At 50.0% G+C, this 18,781-nt stretch overlaps 1 protein-coding gene across 1 annotated transcript in view; it reads right to left on the bottom strand.

Annotated features, from left to right (window-relative positions):
• Window positions 1-1,936: 1,936 nt before the first annotated feature.
• The window catches only part of SACK1A (scaffolding CK1 anchoring protein A), a 26,012-nt gene continuing 9,167 nt past the window's right edge, over window positions 1,937-18,781 (bottom strand). The window contains exons 3-4 of the mRNA XM_006157526.2: window positions 16,889-17,013; window positions 1,937-2,967 (exon numbers count right to left, since the gene is read on the bottom strand). Coding sequence (XP_006157588.1) covers window positions 2,439-2,967; window positions 16,889-17,013 — 654 coding nt within the window. The 3' untranslated portion in view covers window positions 1,937-2,438. The remainder of the gene's footprint in view (window positions 2,968-16,888; window positions 17,014-18,781) is intronic.

Genomic DNA, 18,781 nt, shown 5'->3' with positions numbered 1-18,781 from the left:
GGTGCCCAGCTGCTGCCGTTGATCACACTGTCGTAGTGAGGCAGGGGACAGCTTGCAAATGGAAGTGGGTAAGGGGGCTGGAGCATCTGCCCATGTGGCCAGACAGAAAAACCAATCAGGGTGGAAAATTCCCTGCCCAAAATAATGTAGGCAGGAGATAGTGGGGCGTGTCTAGCTAATGAAGCCACATTTGATAGAGCCAATGAGATGGATCAGTGGGCCCAGACACATTTGATAGAGCCAATGAGAAGGAGCAGTGGCCCAGCCACATTTGATAGAGCCAATGAGAAGGAGCAGTGGGCCAGCCACATTTGATAGAGCCAATGAGAAGGAGCAGTGGCCCAGCCACATTTGATAGAGCCAATGAGAAGGAGCAGTGGGCCCAGACACATTTGATAGAGCCAATGAGATGGAGCAGTGGGCCCAGCCACATTTGATAGAGCCAATGAGATGAGGTCCAGCCAATGATCAACCTGCATGGCCTAGATTAAAAATGATAACTCTCACAGAATGCCGCTGCCAGGGCCTTCGATCCACTCTCTCTCTGTCTTGGTCAGGCCCGTTCCTACCTCTCAGGAGTGCACTTTCACTTTTACTTAATAAACTACCGTTTCCTTTCACTACTGGCGTGTTTCATTCAGTTCTCCAAACACCAAGAAGCTGGATCTCACCACAGAAGCCGTCCCGCAACAGCAGGGTCTCTGTATATTGAAGCTCAGTCGCCAGCGAGCAGCCCTGCCAGGGGCCGTGCAGGTGTGATTATAACCTGGAGCAGAAATAAAGACGGTCACGACCAGATGTGGGAGGGTTTACAGCTTGGATAAGGGCCTGTCTGGCTTTCAGCCACCGCACTGCCTGGTGTGTAGAACCACTACTAGTCCACTGCCGGAAATGGTGTCTTGGAATGAGAGCCCAGGACTGGGGCCCTGTGGGACTCCAGTCCCACAAAGGAGTGGTCCAGCCCCCAGGCAGTGGGTCTCAGAGGTGGTTTCAGCCAGGCCAAGCTGGATCACGGTGCAGGAATAAACATCCCCAAATCGGAGTGTCTTAAACAACAAAGGTTTATTTCTTGCACATACCACGTATCCATCGTGGGTTGGTGGGTGGGGTGTTGTGCTGATTGTTTCACTTGGAACCCAGCTGGTGGAGGACTTCAACTTGGTGTGCTTCTGTGTGATAACCCAGGCCCTCAAAGCTTCCCTTCACATCCACTAGTGAAAGCAAATCCTACCTAACCCGTCCCCCAGCAGACAGGGCATGCCAGTGTTTCCAGGGCCCAGAGGGGAAACAGCACATGTGGGAACATCCCTAAGAGGCCCACGGGAAACAGTCTACAGAGAGTGGTCAGTAGAGGGGGCTTGTCCCCACAGGTCCCCCAGGACTGAGCCGGACTCAAGCACAGGTGGAGCAGGCCTTGGACAAGCTGAGCCTGGGGGTTTTTATCACGCAGAAGCTTCACTGTCCTTGAACTTCCTCAGCCGACTGTGAAATCCAGTTTAGGATGCTCAGGCCTGCTGGCAATTCTAACCTCGTCTCAGCATCGGCTGGGGAGGCGCAGCCTCGGCGCGGGACTGTGCGGAGGCCGCATCCTCGGCGCTGACTTGAAAGCCGTTAGGAACCAATGGGTCATTTTGGTTTTGGGATCCAACTCATTGACCCCAGGGATGTCCCAGGATTGGCCTTCCCAGGGAGGACAAGTTTCCCCAATAGCTCAGAAACATCTAGCGTGTCCACATGCTTTTTGTTTTATTTTTTTTTTCCAGAGGGCACGTGCAATTGCCGGAGAGAGAGGGAAAGGGAGAAAGCATCTCTCATGGGGGATGGCCACACCACAATCCCTTCTCCATTCTCTTCTTGGGATTTTGGGCATGCACACACACGTGCCCAGCATGTTTTTCAAGCTACCAGGTTCAGGACTCAAACTGCATGTATTCAGCCATGTGGGATCAGCCGCCTTAACCACCTGTCACTGGCTGGCCCTGTCTCCACACTTTCTTTGAATCTTCCTTTCCTGAGTCCTGGGGCAGTGGCCCTTCCTGGGAAATGAGAAACGGAAGTACTACCCACTTTGTACCTCTCGGTGCCTCCGTCTACTCTTTCACAAGATTCAGGCTGGATCAGCTTCTTCCTATATCATACAGATTGGGGGGCCACTTGTATTCAAGCTCGGGATGATTTGTAGAAGACCTCTAGCTGCTCCCCCACACACATACACCTTCCTGGAACTTTCTGGAATGTATTTCCACAGGCCAGACTAGGGAAGGGAACTCAGGGACTGCTGCGGGGTTGGCCAGTGGATGGTCTTGGGTCTGGGAAACATGAGAGGCAGTGGTTTTGACTGAGCGCCTTCAGTTCGAGGGCAGCAGCTGTGGTCATCGAGGTGGGCCAGGAACTTGGGCACTGCCCAGCCCTGGCTTGGAGGGCAGCCGGAGGGGCCTTCAGAAATGAGGTGACACCTGCAGAAATGGCCTCCAGGCATGGCTGGGCCGCGGCACCAGGCCGAGCTGCTCCAGCTGCAGCCGTGTGGGCCGGTAGGCATTGAGGTTGCAGTAGGGAGCAAGTGGGCCATCCAGGGGCCTCGGAGGGAGGTGGGCCTGCGCAGACAGGGCTCCCCACGGGCCAGCATACGGCTGGAATCTGGGGGCCGGGGCTGGGTTAGGGACCAGGGGGCTGCTGGGCCCTGAGGACACGGACAGGTTCTGGGGGTTGCTGCCCGTGGACGGGCTGCTGAAGGGGTTGGAGGACGTGCGGTCACTGGCTGAGCAGCTGCTGCCACTGAGGTGGCCGTTTGGGACCCCTAGGCTTTCGGTGGGCTGCAGGGGGGTGACCAGCCTGGGGGACTTCAGGCCCATGACGGGCTTGGAGGAGGCGTAGAGGTGGCGGAACTCCTCGTCAAACAGCTCCACCGCCTGGCCCGTGAACTTTGAGAGGATGTTCCGGTGCACGTGTCCACAGAGCCAAGTGAAGCTGGAGGGGAAGGGAGAGAAGGGGAGGTGAGGAACAGCGACTGGCAGGGCTAGTGTGGGTGCTTCGGGACCCCAGGGCAGGAAGGAAGGGCATGAACCCCAGGCCACTGCTCCTCACAGGCCTGTTAGCTCCTGGTGGGAGCCTGGGAGGGAGATGTTGTCACCCCTCTTACAGATGACAGCACCGAGGCTCCAAGACCGGGAAGGGTTTGCAAGGGGAGAATTCAGATGCCAGAGTGAACCCCTGGACTTGAACCCCTGGACATCCTCTGGGTGTCCCAGAGCTCCCTGAGGAGGCAGGAAAAGACTAGAGTGCCCTGGTGCCTGACCGTGCCCAGAGGAGTCAACAGCCCCTGGGCCTCTGCATCTCCAGCTGTGAAATGTGGGGACACCTGCCTGCCCCAAACTCTTTTTTAGATTTATTTTATTTAACTTAATAAATTAATTAAATTTGACCAGAGAGGGACAGAGTGGGAGAATGAGAGAAAGTGAGAAAGCAAGCCGCCAGGTCCGGGACTCGAACCACGGTCGACTATGTGGCAGTCCAGTGCCCTTAACCACCATGCCATCTGCTGGCCTCCTGCCCCAAACTCTTAAGGGTCTGGCAAAAACAGCTGCAAATTGGTGGCAGCTCCTTGGAAAGTCGGTCTTCATAAAAATCTAAAGTGCTCTTAAAAATGTTTATTGCCAGGGGATGTGTGTGCTCTCCAGAGAGATGCAGAGAGACAAAGAGGGGCAGGAGGCTGAAGCGCCCTCAATGGAGTATGGCCACACCATTGGTCCCACCTCCACTTCTCCAACCTGCTGGGATTTGAGGCATGCACACACAGGTGTGCAGCGTGTTCCTTTTTTTTTTTTTGGAGAGATTTTCGCTATAGGGTGTGTGCGCTCGCCAGACAGACAGAGAGACATAGAGACAGAAAGCGAGAAATCACCCCCCAGGGGAGATGGTCACACCACAATCCCTTCTCCTCCATTCTCCTCTCTGGATCTTGGGCACACACGCACACGCGCCTGGTGTGAGTTTTAAGCCACCAGGTCTGGGACGCGAACCACGGTCGACTACGTGGGAGTCCAGTGACATAGCCATTACGCTAACTGCTGGTTCCCTGCAGCGTGTTTCTCAAGCCACCGTGGCTGGGATTTGAACCTCTGTCTGTCATGTGGGATTTGGCTCCCCTAACCACTGTACTAGGGGGCTGACCCCAAAGGATTCTTGAAAGAGAATGTAGCCCTATTTTCAGACACACGACTTACAGGGTGAGCCCACAGGAACCAGGAGACATGGATAGGTGTAATTTATGGAAAAAAGCCACCAAACTCCATGAGATCAGAGGACACCCTCAAGGAGAGGCCTTGGCCCTCCATTTACAGATGACACCCTCAAGGAGAGGCCTTGACCCTCCATTTACAGATTTTCTAAGTTTTCTTTTTTAGGAAGTTTTTACCTTAGAGTGTGTGTGCTCCCCAGAGAGAGAAACAGAGCTGGTGAGAGGGAAAGTGAGAAATCATATCCCAGGGGAATGGCCAGGCCACAATCCCTTTTTCTCTTGGGATCTTGGGCATGCATGCACATGCGCCCGGTGTGTGATTCAAGCCACCGGTCCAGGACTCCAACCGCGGTCATCCGTGTGGGAGTCTAGCCACTCAACCACTACACCATTGGCCGGCCCCCATTTACAGATTTTCGATGAGATGAAAAGGTTAAGGCACTCGCTCCTGTTTTTGATTCCCTGATTTAACCAAGTCTTTGCTATCTCTGATGGAAAACTCCCTTCACCCACCACTTTCCCATCCAAACCTGAAAATGCAGCGACAGCAGAGACCTACCCAGAGCACCAGGCTGAAGATTCCTGGGGGTCCCTATTCAGGCAAACTCCAGGGCGGGGGACAATGGAGGAGGATGGTCAGAGGGGAATGGGGTCACTGAGGTGGGGACAGTGCCAGAACTGAGCAGAACAAGCCACCAGAGATGGGGCCCCGCCCTCACTAGGTAGTCTTGTCATTTATTTCTTTACTTACTTATTATAGAGAGAGATTTTTGCTATAGGGCACATGTGTATGCTGGAGAGACAGAAGGCTAGAAATCACCCCTAGGGGAGATGGCCACACTACAATCTTTTCTCCTCCATCCTCCTCTTGGAATTTTGGGCCCCGATGCAAAAATGTCAAGCATGAGTTTTAAGCTGCCAGGTCTGGGACTCAGATGGAACCACAGTGGTAGTCTAACAACGTAACCATTACACTACCTACTGGTCCCTTGTTTTGCCACCTGAAGGCCTGGCCCACTGGGGGAGGGAGGGTTCCCCACTTGGAGAGGCAGGGTGAGGCCCAGAAGGCGCAGATAATCTTGGGAACAATGAGACTTTGTCTAAACCTCACTCCCGCCAGGAGCTGCCCTCGCCCTCCAAGGAGGTGAGTAACAAGCCCCCAGGGAGGGGGGGGCTCCATCAAGACTCCTGCATTGTTTGAGTCAGCCCGGATTAGCCAAATATGAAGAGCTGGGCGCTTTGCTCAACTAGCAAAGAGCCCTTAGCAACTTCCCCCACCTGCGCCCCGGCGTTCCTCCAACGCCGGTCCCCCTTAGCGCATCCTGCAGAGCCTGCCTCCCGCGGCGCCTGCACAGCCCGTGCGCCCGGCGTGCCCACGCACCACCTGCTCAGCTCGCCCACTTTTTGCTCACCGCCACGGCTGGAGTACCTTTGACTTCTGCTGTGTTCTGCCGTCCACTTCATCATCATCTTTAACGCTCTGGCTGGGCTATTCGAGCTTTATTTGTATTCATTAGCAATTTAATGAGCTATTTAAACGAAGGCAGGCAGTACCTATGAAACCACCGCCTGAAATAAAGGCTGATGATTCCTGCATCCAGCCGCACCGGTCCTGCCTCGCCCGGTCGGGACCCCAGCATTGGAGGAAATCGGCCCCAGGGATCCTGTGACCACAACTCCCTGGCTTTCCTTTCTCCATCATGAAAAAAAAAAAAAAGATGTTCTATGTATTCGTGAAAGTAAATGTTCTTATTTTAATTGTTTTCAGAGGTATTACATGAGTGAGAGAGATGAGAGAGAAAGAGACAAAGAGACAATACTCCCAACAGGGACTTGATGTCATCCGCCCCAGCCTCAGCCGGTCCTGGATCCTAGGCCCATGTGTGCCTGGTGCATTCTGGGAGGTCTCCACAGGCAAACCCAGAACCTTTCCAGGCAGGTCCACCTCACACAGCTTCGCGCTTTAGCCCTGCGCCACCGCCTACCCCTACTTTAGTTTTTTAAATGGTTTATTTCCCTCTCTCCATCTCTCTCTGGCAAGCCCATGTGCCCTAAGGCAAAAACCTAAAAAACAAAGACAGTGAGAAGCCTGGGTACCTTGTCAGAAGGTATGCACACTTACTGGAGAGAGACAGAGAAAGAGAGGAAAGTGAGAAAACACTCCCATAAGGGATGGTCACACCACAGTCCCTTCTCCATTCTCCCTCCTGGCAGGAGTTTTGGGCATGCACGCACATGTGCCTGGTGTGTTCCTCCAGCTGCTGGATCTAACCGTCCTAACCACCATGCCACCAATTGGCCCTTAGTTGTTTTATATATACATACATATATATATATATGTATGCACACACATATGCACACACAATATGTAAGTATATAAATATGTTACATATAATATTTTTAAAGTATAAAATATATAAAATCTCTGGGGTTTTTTGGTTACTTACTATTATATTGCTAAGATTTGCCCATATTATCACTTGCTGCTGTATTTCATTTTTGATTGCTGTATAGTATTCCACCAGGTGGCTATCTCGTGCTTTACTCATCACCTCCCACTGACAGGCCTTTACGTTGTTCCTACTGAGAACAGGGCTGCTATGAACATTCCCATACATGTCTTCTCCTCCACATGAGGACTAGCTTCTCTTGGAAATATATCTAGGAGTAGAATTGCTGAGGTATGAAGTAGGTGAATATTCAGCTGCAGGAGAAAATGCTGACCTCTTTCTTTCCAGTCATTACCCTAACTGCAGCCCCATGGCAATACATGAAAGGTCCCAGAAAGCCAACGTTTTATGTTTTCGGTCTTTTAAAAATTTTTGTTCTGACTGAAAAAGTATGAAATAATAGGCTTGTTTTTTATTTTCTTGATCACTGATGAGGCTAAACATATGATCACGTGTCTTGTGGCCCCATGTCTCCCTGGCGAAATGCCCGTTCATGCTTCGTCCGTGGTTTAGTTGTGCGCTTATGATCTGGACGCTAACCTCCGGGGTGCATCGTGAATATCCGCTGCTGGTTTGTATCCTGACTTCTCGCTGTCTTTGTTTTTTAGGTGTTTGCCTTAGGGCACACGGGCTTTCCAGAGACAGAGAGAGATGGAGAGAGGGAAAGTGAGAGATGACACACACAACCCCCCCAGGGGGAATACCCGTGCCACAATCCCTTCTCTTCCATTCTCCTCCTGGGATTATGGACATGCATACACACGTGCTCAGTGTGAGTTTAAGCCACTGGATCTGGGACTCAAACCGCAGTTGACTACATGGGAGTCCAGCGACATAGCCCTTATGCCAACTGCTGGTCCCTGGGCTACTTACTAACAGTAAGATCTAAGAGTACCTGACCTTCGTACACATTTTTCCTCTGCTTAACAAGAGACAGTATTACTAACTTTAGGGTTTGGGTATTACAGACAACATAAACACAAGACTCTTAGAACCTTACTTGTACATGACAGGTATTATTTTATGAATTCCGATCAAATATAATGAAATGACTGAATCTGAAAGAAATGGGAAAGGGGAATGCGCGTATGTGTCTAGCATGATTTTCAAGCCTCTGGGTCCAGGACTAGAATGGGAGTCAGCCACATGGGAGTTTGGTACCTTCACCACTATGCCATCTGCTGGCCCCGACTTCTCACCTTCTGTAAGATGTTTTTCAATAAACCAATGGGCCAGCCCCATGGCCTAGTTAAGGGACCTGGATCCCACATGGCCTACCACAGTCCGAATTCCGGCCTGGTGGCTTGCAGAGCATTCCAGGAGTGTGTGCACGTGTGCCCCAAGTCCCAACAGGATGGGCAGGTAGCGGAAGGGGGTTGTGGCGTGAGCACATCTGGAGGCGGGGTGCTTTCTCCCTTTCTCCTCCTCTCTCTCTGATGAGATGTGCCCTTTGACAATAAAAAGGAAAAAGAAAGAAAGAAAAATTTCTGAATTTTTAAATGCCTGTGGATATCATTGTAATAGAGCTAGCTTTAGTAATCTTTTCTGCCCAATGCTTTTCTGTATTTTAAGAAATATTTGTTGATCATAAGGTCTAGAAGATATTCATCTACATTTTCTACTAAGAGTTTTAAAAGTTTTTCTTTTTGACATTTAAGTTGTATTCATCTACTGGGAGTTAGGTTTTTAAAAATATGTGGGGGTGGTGGCAGGTGGCATGGTGGTTAAGGCGCTGGACTCCCACATGGAAGACCATAGTTCAAGTCCTGGACCTGGCAGCTTGAGAGTCATACCAGGTGTGTGTGTGTGTGTGTGCCCAGAATCCCAGGAAGAGAATGGAGGAGAGGGACTGCAGCGTGGCAGTCCCCACTGGGGGTAATTTCTCACTTTCCCTCTCTGTCTCTCTCTGGCTAGTGCATGAACCCTATGGCAAAACTAACTAACTAAATAAAAACTAAAAAACAAACAAACAAACAAAACAACAAAACAATTACTTGTGAGGTAGAAGTCCAACTTTCCATAAGGGAAACTCTCCCAGTCCTCCTGCCCCCGCAGCTCTGGCGTGCCCTGTCATGCGTGAGTCTCTGTCAGGCCTCCTGCTTGATTCCACTTGTCAGTCTGTCTGTCCCTGCCCTGCAGCTCCGGCATGCCCTGTCATGCGTGCGTCTCTGTCAGGCCTCCTGCTCGATTCCACTTGTCAGTCTGTCTGTCCCTGCCCCAATGCCACCTTGTCCTAATCGCCACAGCTCATGACGAGCCCTGATCTTTGTTAGGACAAGTCCTCCCTGTCTGTTTCTTCTTCAGGCATAGCGTGGTCATTCTTGGAGAAGCGCGGGGTGACATGGCGGTCTCCAGACACAGGCGCCACCGCACAGCCTCTGAGCACGCTCACCTCACTGCCTCTGACCTTTTATTTTACTCTAGCTCATCAAGAAAGAAAGAAAGCTGGACATCAGCCAGGGCGTTGATTCACACCCCACAAAGGGATGGTGACGCACAGTTCGAAAACTGTTCTCCCCACAGAGGATGGCCAGGACCTACCACTTCCATTCATTCATTCATTCTGCCGGGGTTATGTCACATAGACGGTAGCGCACTGGACTTAGCGGACTCCCTGCCAGGCATGCAATGGAGAAGAAAACCCGCCCACGCCCATGCCTGACCTTATATTATTTACGATCCTGCCTAGACAACCCCTACAGTAAAGGGTTCTAAATTGTGATGAGGGTGGAGCCGTGGGGCTGACAGGGCTCAGGATGGCTGACCAGAGGGGGTTTGGAGGTGATGATCTGGAAGCTGCCCCGCAGCAGGATAGAGACGGCAGAAACGGAGCTCTGGCAGAGGGTCCGCCAGTGCAAAGGCCCTGAGGCACCAACGACCTGGAGGAGCCCTTGAGGCTCAACTCAGTGGAGGAGGAAGGGGTCCTGGGGAGACAGAGGCCTTGGTAAGGGTGTGGCCCTTCCCACCCCCAGGAGCAGTGGCCAGCATTGAAGGGTCCTAAAGATGGAAGTGGTTGGTTCTGCTTTGTATTTTTAAATCTTGCTATTCTTGTGGGAGGAAAGCCAGGGCCAGGCGGTGGGTCTGGGCAGGAAGGCCAGGTGGGAGGCCGTGCTGGTCTGACGCAGTTCCTCATGCTGATCCCGATGCCTGATTCCCCCCCGCCCAAATCCTTCACACCCTTCAGGGCCCCACCCCAGTGAACACCCTGGACTTGTCAGGCGAAACTGGGGCTTCGCCCTGGTTGACCCTGGGACCATCTTTGCTCCTGCTGAGCTCAGAGCTCACCTGCCGCACCCTGAGGTCACTCATCCAGTCTCTTCCTCTCTCCAGCCCAGCAGCACAGTGGTTAAGCCTTGTGTGCCGGGAGCTGGATCCCACTTGGCCAGCTGAGGTTCAAATCCTGGCCCTGGAGGCTTGAAAAACCCACAGGACACATGTGCACGTGCCCAAAATCCTGATGGGATTTAGAGATAGAGGAGATAGAGGTAGAGATAGAGATAGAGGAGAGATTGCAGCACAGCGATGCCCACTAGGAGAAACTTTCTCTCTCTTTTCCTCGCTCTGTCTCTCGGTGAGTACCCTCTGGCAATAAAAAAAGAACAAAAAAAGAAGGAAAGAGACTTTTCCCTTTTCCTTTTCTCATTCAGAGCTTTCGAATGTCTGTATTAGGTCGTAGGGAAGTCATGACGTATTTTCCTGTGTTTTTCTACGCAAAGATGCGTCATGTCTTTCCCGATGACCCCATGTCTTTTCAGTGACTAATAAGCATTTGCCAGTCTCACACTGGGGACCTGGCAGCCATCTCTTTGAATCATAATCATGCGGGAAGAGAATACTCTGCCTTCCATGTTCCTGGGGGGAAATGGGCGTGTCACTGTCACCTGACTCCCAATTGCAAAACCTACTGGAATGGGCACGCCACTCAGCCCTACGAGTGAGATTTCTCTCAAACCTGACTCCCAATTGCAAGACCTCCTACTGGAATGGGCGCGCCACTCAGCCCTACGAGTGAGATTTCTCTCTGACTTTGTGATCTCTCTAGGAGGTTGCCTGCGAAACACATTACACCTGGTTCTAGTGCTTTTTCAAGAATAAAATTATTTTCATTCATTTCTACTTGCCTAGAGAGGCTTTCTGGGCTGAGAGAGGATTTTGTTTTTCATTTTAATTCTGCAACAGCTCCCTCCATACGGGGAAAGATGAGGTGTATGCCATTGTGCTTTTTTGGGGAGAGGTTTTTGCTATAGGGCGCGTGCGCTTGCCAGACAGACAGAGAGAGACAGAGAGACACAAAGCGAGAAATCACCCCCCAGGGAGGATGGCCATGCCACAATCCCTTCTCCTCCATTCTTCTCTTGAGATCTTGGGCACTCAGGCACACGCGCCTGGCGTGAGTTTTAAGCCACCAGGTCCGGGACTCGAACCGCGGTCAACTACGTGGGAGTCCAGCGACATAGCCATTACGCTAACTGCTGGTCCCTGCCATTCTGCTTTTCATGGAAATGGTTTTGGACCTCTCAGTCAGCCAGAGAACTGGTTTCTTTTCTTTTCCTTTTTCTAAGGTTTTTGCCATAGGTCACGTGTGCTCACCAGAGAAAGACTATGAGAGGGGAAAGTGAGAAATCACACACCACCCCCAGGAAGGAAGGCCATGCTCAATCCCTTCTCCATTCTCCTCCCGGGATCTTGGGCATGCACACACACATGCCGGCATGAGTTTCAAGTCGCCAGGTGTGGGACTCGAACTGTGGTCAGCCATGTGGGAGTCCAGTACCTTTACCACTACGCCACCTGCTGGCTTCTTTCCTGGGGCAGGGAGGTGGGTAGATGGTGTGTGCTTCGTCAGCACTTTCTTTCCCTCTAACAAATGCTGCAGAAGCGGTGAGACACATGAAAGGCCCGTATAATGAAAGGCCCGAATAATGCTTCACAAATAATGAAATTAGTATGTTTATAATAATAATAGCTCTTTTTCTAATTCCTAAGAACCTGCTGGAAAGTGAAGTCTAACTACTTTATACAACTGACCGCAGTTAAGCATCAAAAAGCTCGTTACAGTAATCATTGCCAGCTGCCTGGCTAAACCTACTACTCCTTGTCAAACAGACCCTGCTCGGAATTATAATAATCCAAATAGTGTGGAGGGCACGCTGGAAGTGCGACACTCAGATGCTGGGCCACATGGGAACGTCCCAGGTTCATGTCCCCAGACCTCCTGGTGCACGCCAGGCATGTGTCTGTGATCCTGGCTGGCTGAGGCCAGGGGTGGATCGCAGGATGAAGACCCTGTTGGGGGTGTCCCCCCCAACTCTCAGTGTAAGAAATACGTAAGTAAACTGTAAAAAAAGAATAATAAATTTGAAAGTATAAGTAATGCCAATGTCGTAAGCAACAATCCACTCTTTTGTTTTGTTTTGTTTTTGCAATAGGGTGTGTACATTTGTCTAAAAGAGACGGAGAAAGGGAAAGTGAGAAGTTACCCTTCAGGAGGGATGGCCATGGCACAATTCTTTGTCCTTCATTCTCCTCTTTGGATTTTGGGTACACACACACACACACACACACACACACACATATGCCCAGTGTGGTTTTCAACCGCTGGATCTAGGACCTGAACCACAGTTTGGTCATGTGGGAATCCACTGCCTTAACCACCATGCCACCTGCTGCACCAGTCCACACTTGAGTAACGTTTTCTGAGTGTATCCCATAAGTAAGTTAGCGTGGCTAAGGATTTGCCCATGTTCTTAACCCTCACAACAACCTTACAGAGTTTTATTATTTTTCATTTTGTCCTGATGAGGAAACAGGCCCGGAGAGATGCAGGGTACACAGTTAAGAACTGGAATATGGGGCCAGTGAGTGGCACGGTGGTAAAGGTGGTGGACTTCGACATGGTGGACTGCAGTTTGAGTCCTGGACCTGGAGACTAACTTTCTCACTTTCCCTCTGCCTCTCTCTGGTGAGCACAAATGCCCTATAGCAAGTTAACAAATAATAATAATAAATAAAATAAAACAAAATAAATAATTCTTAAAAAAAGAAAAAGAATAGGGACATGAACTATCAAGTTCAAATTCTTGTTCTTCTGGGGAAAAGCATAATATATAAAATGCTTTTGTTCTGCCCAAAGGTGAAAACCATGCCAATTTTGGTATCAAAGGGTGTAATGATTTGCATTTTGGGAAGCTGACGGTAAACATAGTCTGTTTTCCTTATTGTGCTGAAGACAACTTTATCTCAGGGTGGATTTCGGCTTCCCCTACTAGTGTCTGAGGCAGATCAGTAGAGGCAGGAAGCAGACTGCTCCCCGCGCAGGCTCATTTCTGAGCTCCCTGAAATCTTCCTTAGGCTCAAGTTGTCTCAGCTCCTCCAGTGGTTTTCATTACACGCACAGAGACTAGAACTTGTTTCTCCACCTTTATCTTCCCATCAATTCTTACCACGGCTCCAGATAGTTGTGTCTCAAGCCTTCTTCTTCTTTCCAGGAGTTACCGCCCCACCATCGTGTGAAATGTAGCTGGGGTGTAACTGAAAGGGTGCAAATTTCCTCAAAAATAATGACCTAATCTTAACTCTAGGGCGGGGACTTCTAAATAAGAGGTTATGAACAGGCACATGTTTTTAAAAACATGTCCTCCCAAAATTTGTTTGGAGAGATTTTTGCTATAGGGCGTGTGTGCTCACCGGAGAGGCAAAGAGACAGAGAGACAGAAAGTGAGAAATCACCCCTCAGGAAAGATGGCCATACTGCAATCCCTTCTCCTCCATTCTCCTCTCTGGATTTTGGGCATGCATGCATGCACATGTGCCCGGCATGAGTTTTAAGCCACCGGGTCCGGGACTCGAACCACAGTCGACTATGTGGGAGTCCAGCAATGTAACCATTATGCCCTCTGTTGGTCCCAAAAAAAATCCAAATTTTGATTGATTGAAGTTCAGATCATTTTAAAGTGGATTATGCTTTGCGGGCTGATGGAGGGATGAAGCTCAGAGCACAGTTCTTTAATTTCTTTCCCCAGTTCCAATAAAACTCAGTTCTTCTAGCCATCAACTCAACCTCCTCCTTCTCTCTAGAAATGCAAAGCCTGAGTTCCTGGAGGAGAGTGCATGCCTAGGATTGAGGTTTCAAGAGTTTTGCAAGATTTAGCTGCTATTCACAATCACCAAATGGTGGAAATGAGTTGTGGTATGTCCATACAGTGGAACATCATCGTTCAGACATAAAATGGAACAGAGTGGAGGCTGAGTATTCCTTACCCAAAATGCTTGAGATCAAATATGTCTTTCGATTTCAGATATTTTTTGAATTTTTGGATATCTGAATATACACAATAAGATATCTTGGAGAAAGGATCTAAGTCTCAACGCAAAATTCAGTTGTCTTGTATACAGCTCAAACATGTAGTCTGAAGGTAATTTTATGTAGTATTTTTGAACTGCAGTTTTTGTTGTTGTTGTTGTTTTGTTTTGTTTTTGGAGAGGTTTTTGCTATAGGGTGTGTGCGCTCACCAGAAAGACAGAGACAGACAGAGAGACAGAAAGCGAGAAATCACCCCCCAGGGGGGATGGCCACGCCACAATCACTTCTCTTCTATTCTCTTCTCGGGATCTTGGGCACACATGCACACGCACCTGGCGTGAGTTTAAGCCACCGGGTCTGGGACTTGAACGTGGTCGACTACATGGGAATCCAGCGACATAGTCATTTCGCTAACTGCTGGTCCTGATCCTGTGTATTTTTAAAGCCACCAAGTCCAGGACTTGAACCGGCCTAGTGGATTTCAGTCGCCTTAACCGTCATGCTACCAACTGGCCTCTCCACCTGACTTAATAATGGTGTCTCAGGTGGGGAGAGTGCTGGACGCCCGCCCTGACCCCCAGGTCATTCTCAGTCTTGTCCTTCTGTTCATAGACTTTTTTTTTTTAAATGTCCATTTAGTTATTTTTTCCATGAGAGAGAGAGACATAGAGAGACAGGCGCCCCAAACACGGGCTACCCCAGTCTCAGCCAGCCTGATCGGGGCACACATACATGTGCACTCAGTCTTTCTAGAAAGTCCCGGGATGCGAACCTATAACCTTTTCCATGCGGGTCCAGCTGCATCACCACTGCGCCACCACCTGGCCCTTTGCTCATACTTCAGTGGTCGCTGCTATGTGTTTGCGGTGAAGAGGGCGAGAAGAATGCAACCAGCTGTCCCCTCTGCTCCCTCTGTCACACTTACTACCTTCTCACAATGTCTGGTTGCTCTCTCTCCTGTCCTCTCTCCCCAGGGCCCACTGTCGAATTCCTTTCCCAGCGCCAGCACTGAGGACATGTAAAAGAATATCCTGTGGCTCCGAAGGCAAGTCCTGAGAGGTTCCTAGCAAGGCGGCATGGGCGAAGTAAGCAGAAGGCCAGTCATCTGGGTGCAGAAGTCCTGTCGTGAGTGTTTCAAAACAAATCGACTCTGAAAGTCATTACTCCAAAAAAGATACACAAAGGGCCAGCAAGCACCAGACCTCAACGGCATTCTTTTTTTTTTTTTTTTTTGTTTTGTTTTAAATTGCCAGAAGTCTCATGCATTCACCAGAGCGGGAGATCGAGAAGGAGAAAGTGCCCCCCACGGGGCATGGTCACAATGCAATCCCATCGCCTCCATTTCCCCATCCCATCAGGATTTGGGGAACACACGGAGAAATGTCCGGTGTTTTTCAAGCCACCAAGGCCAAGATCTGAACCATGATCAACCATATGCGATCCTGCTCGCTTAACCACTAGGTTACAGGGCCAAGCCAAAACTCATTGTTCTTAGTCATCAGGCAAATGCAAATAAAAACCCTAAGATACCACTTCATACCGCCCCCCAAAGACAGCTATAATAAAAATGGCAGGCAATAACGAGTATGAGGAGGGTCAGAGAAGCTGGCACCCTCACGTACTGCTGCTGGGAATTTAAAATAGCATGACCATGTCTGAATAGGAGTCTGGCAGCTCCTCAAATGATCCCACATAGATTTACCGTGGCAGCCTGCCACTCCACCGCGAGGCACACGGGCTCTCAGGAGAACCGGAAACACACGTCTATGCCGAACATCACACGACCCTTCCCAGCGGTGTTATTCAGAACAGCCAAAGAGTGGAAACAACCCTACGTCCATCCACGGATGACTGGGTAAACAGAATGTGATACAGGTTGGGTATCCTTTATCCCAAATGCTTGGTCGCTAAAGAGTTTCAGATTTTGGATTTTTTTTTTTTCGATTCTGGAATATTTATATATACATACTGAGAAATTTGGGGGATGGGAGCCAACTCTAAACACCACATTCATTTATGTTTCGCGTACACTGTGTATACATGGCCCGAAGGTAATTTCATAGAGTATTTTTGTACTGCACTGTTTTGACTGTGGCCCATCCCATGAGGTCAGCTGTGGAACTTTCTACTGTGGGATTATGCCAGCACTCAAAACGTTTTGAACTTGGGAGCATTTCAGTTGCTAGATTTCTGGACTGGGGATGTTTACCCTGTGTGCCCCTGCAATGGTATAAACCTTGAGAACATCGTGCTAAATGAGAGAGGCTAGTCACAGAGGACCACATAGGATAGAATTCCGTTTATAGGAAATGTCTAGAACAGGAAATGTATAGAGTTGCTGGTTCTGGGGGAAATGGACAGTAGGTGCTAAGGGATAATTCCAGCAAGAATGCTGTTCTTGTTCTGGCTTTAATGATAATGTGTTAAAGTTGGCTGTGGTGATAGTTACACAGCATTGTAACTATGCTAAAAAGGAGCCGAGTTGCACACTTTGGATAAACTATTATCAATAGACCTCTATAAATGGGTTCAATTCTATTAAATTCAAAGAATATATTATTTTATTAAAAGAATACACATTTTAAAAGCTAAGATGAGGCGCGCACACGCACACACGCACAGGATAGGAAGGCTTTACGATCTCGGATCAGAGCTCTAAGGGGGCAATCGGGGGATTCTGCGTCCTATTTTACCATCAAAGCAACTACCCTTGTTGGTGGTCAAGGAATGAAGGCCTCCCAGGAAGAGCCCAGATTTCCTGCCTCCTGCTCCAGCTCTGAGCTCCGGGGGAGCTTTGGGGAGCTACTGGTGGGTGTGTGTTTGAGGGCTGAGGCTGGTCTGCACCACGCTCAGCCCTGAGCCTCCATGAGGCCTTGACAGGAGATGAATCCTGCTCACCTGTATGATCCAGACAGGACGAATCTCCAGTCCGAAATAATGAACTTCTCCCGGATCTGGCCGGCAAATTTCCTGCCTGATTTGGCACAATATACCTCTCCTTCCACACTCCGGATGGAGATGTTCTGTTGGGAGGAAAGTCAAGATGTCACCTCTTGATTCTGTCTTTGCGGACGTACAGTTGGGCTATAGACCGAAGCTTTGTGTTCCCGGAGTGCGTATGTTAAAACCTGACCCCAAAGTGATGGTATGAGGAGGTAGAGCCTATGAGAGGTGATGAGGTCATGAGGGTGGAGGCCTTGGGGAATGGGATTAGTGTCCTACCAAAGGGATCCCAGAGAGCACCCTTGCCCCTTCCACCATGTAGTACACAGGGAGAAGATGACCTTTTATGAAAAAGGAAGTGGGCCCTTGCCAGATGCCAGATCTGCTGGCACCTTGATTTTGAACTTCCCAGACTCCAGAACAGTGGGAAATAAGTTTCTACTGTTAACAACCACCCAGCCTATGCCATTTTGTTATAGCAGCCCAAGTGGATTAAGACAATTTGCATAGAAGAGTCTGGAAGGATGTTCACCCAAATGTAAACATGTGTTATCTGTGGCTGATGGAATTATGGGTCGTGTAAATGTTTTCCTTGACTGAATTGTCTAAATTTTCATCGCCCTGGAATTAGCTGGCAGTAAATAAAGGGGGTGGAGGGGGAAGGGAAGGTTGAAGTGTAGAATTTAAACAAGGCAGCAAATAAAGATATATACCTGATGCTCAGAGAGCCCCATCTGGGGCCCCATGGACCGCAAGAAGCCCAGTAGTTACTTGGGGACAAGTCCAGTCTTGCCTTGTAAGTGGCTTTAATGGCATGAGTCCCCACACCCAAGCTGCTCAGAGGCTGGCCCAGTGCCACGGGGTGGGGGCAGGGGGGGAGGGCGGCTTTATGAAGGCCCCAGTGGACCCAGGATTACTTTAAGAAAAGGCATGTCCACAACCCATAAAACAAAAGACTAATCTCAGCCTAATTTGTCCCACGCCTGCTCTGTAACACCTGCTATGCCAGCTGGGACCCTGGGAGAGAAATGAGAGAGGAAAGAGGAATGAAAGTGTGGGAGCTGTCCCAGGGTGAAGGCTGCGGGAGGTGGACCGGGTGTCCTGGTGACTGGGCAGGTTCTGGGAAGGGCACACCCAGTGGTTCCTGGCCTCTCCATTGCTCTATGAGGTCATGGAGGAGGGCCATCCTGTTGTCTGTGGTGAGCAGAGGACTGTCAGGTGTAGCCGGTGGAGGTCATGAAGGAGGCAAAGTCAGCCGGGTTCTCCTGACCTGAGTCTATGGCCTCGTGCCAAGGAGGTGTGATTGGGTGAGGCCAAGCAGGCCTGGTAGTCAGAGGTCCTGAGGCCTCCAGCTCTAGGAGGGAGCCTGCTTCTGCCCAGTGCAGAAAGGAAGGTGGGCAGAGGAGGCTTCATTGTCCTCTGGGAGTTTCTCCAGAGGCTGCACTAGGGGAGAGTCACCAAAGGAACCCTGAAGGCCACCCTCTGCGGTTCACCCTACTCGAGAAGTCTCTGAGTGTTTTTAGGATTAGCTCCCTCCAAACCTGTGACTAAATGAACTCTTATCTCTGGGTTTCTTTCTTCCCTGCTAAGAGAGGAACACGGGGGGACCAGCAGTTGGTGTAATAGCTATGTCGCTGGACTCCCATGTAGTCGACCACAGTTTGAGTCCTGGACCCAGTGGCTTAAACTCACGCCAGGCGCGTGTGCGTGCGTGCCCAAGATTCCGAGAGGAGAATGGAGGAGAAGGGATTGCGGTGTGGCCATCCCCCTAGGGGGTGATTTCTTGCTTTCTGTCTCTCTCCGTCTTTCTGGCGAGTGCATGCGCCCTATAGCAAAAACCTCTCAAAA

The sequence above is a fragment of the Tupaia chinensis genome, unplaced genomic scaffold (assembly GCF_000334495.1).
Source record: "Tupaia chinensis unplaced genomic scaffold, TupChi_1.0 Scaffold000545_1, whole genome shotgun sequence".
Taxonomy (NCBI): Eukaryota; Metazoa; Chordata; class Mammalia; order Scandentia; family Tupaiidae; genus Tupaia; species Tupaia belangeri.
Note: the sequence above shows the minus strand (reverse complement) of the source record. Positions and strands in the feature narration are given on the sequence as shown.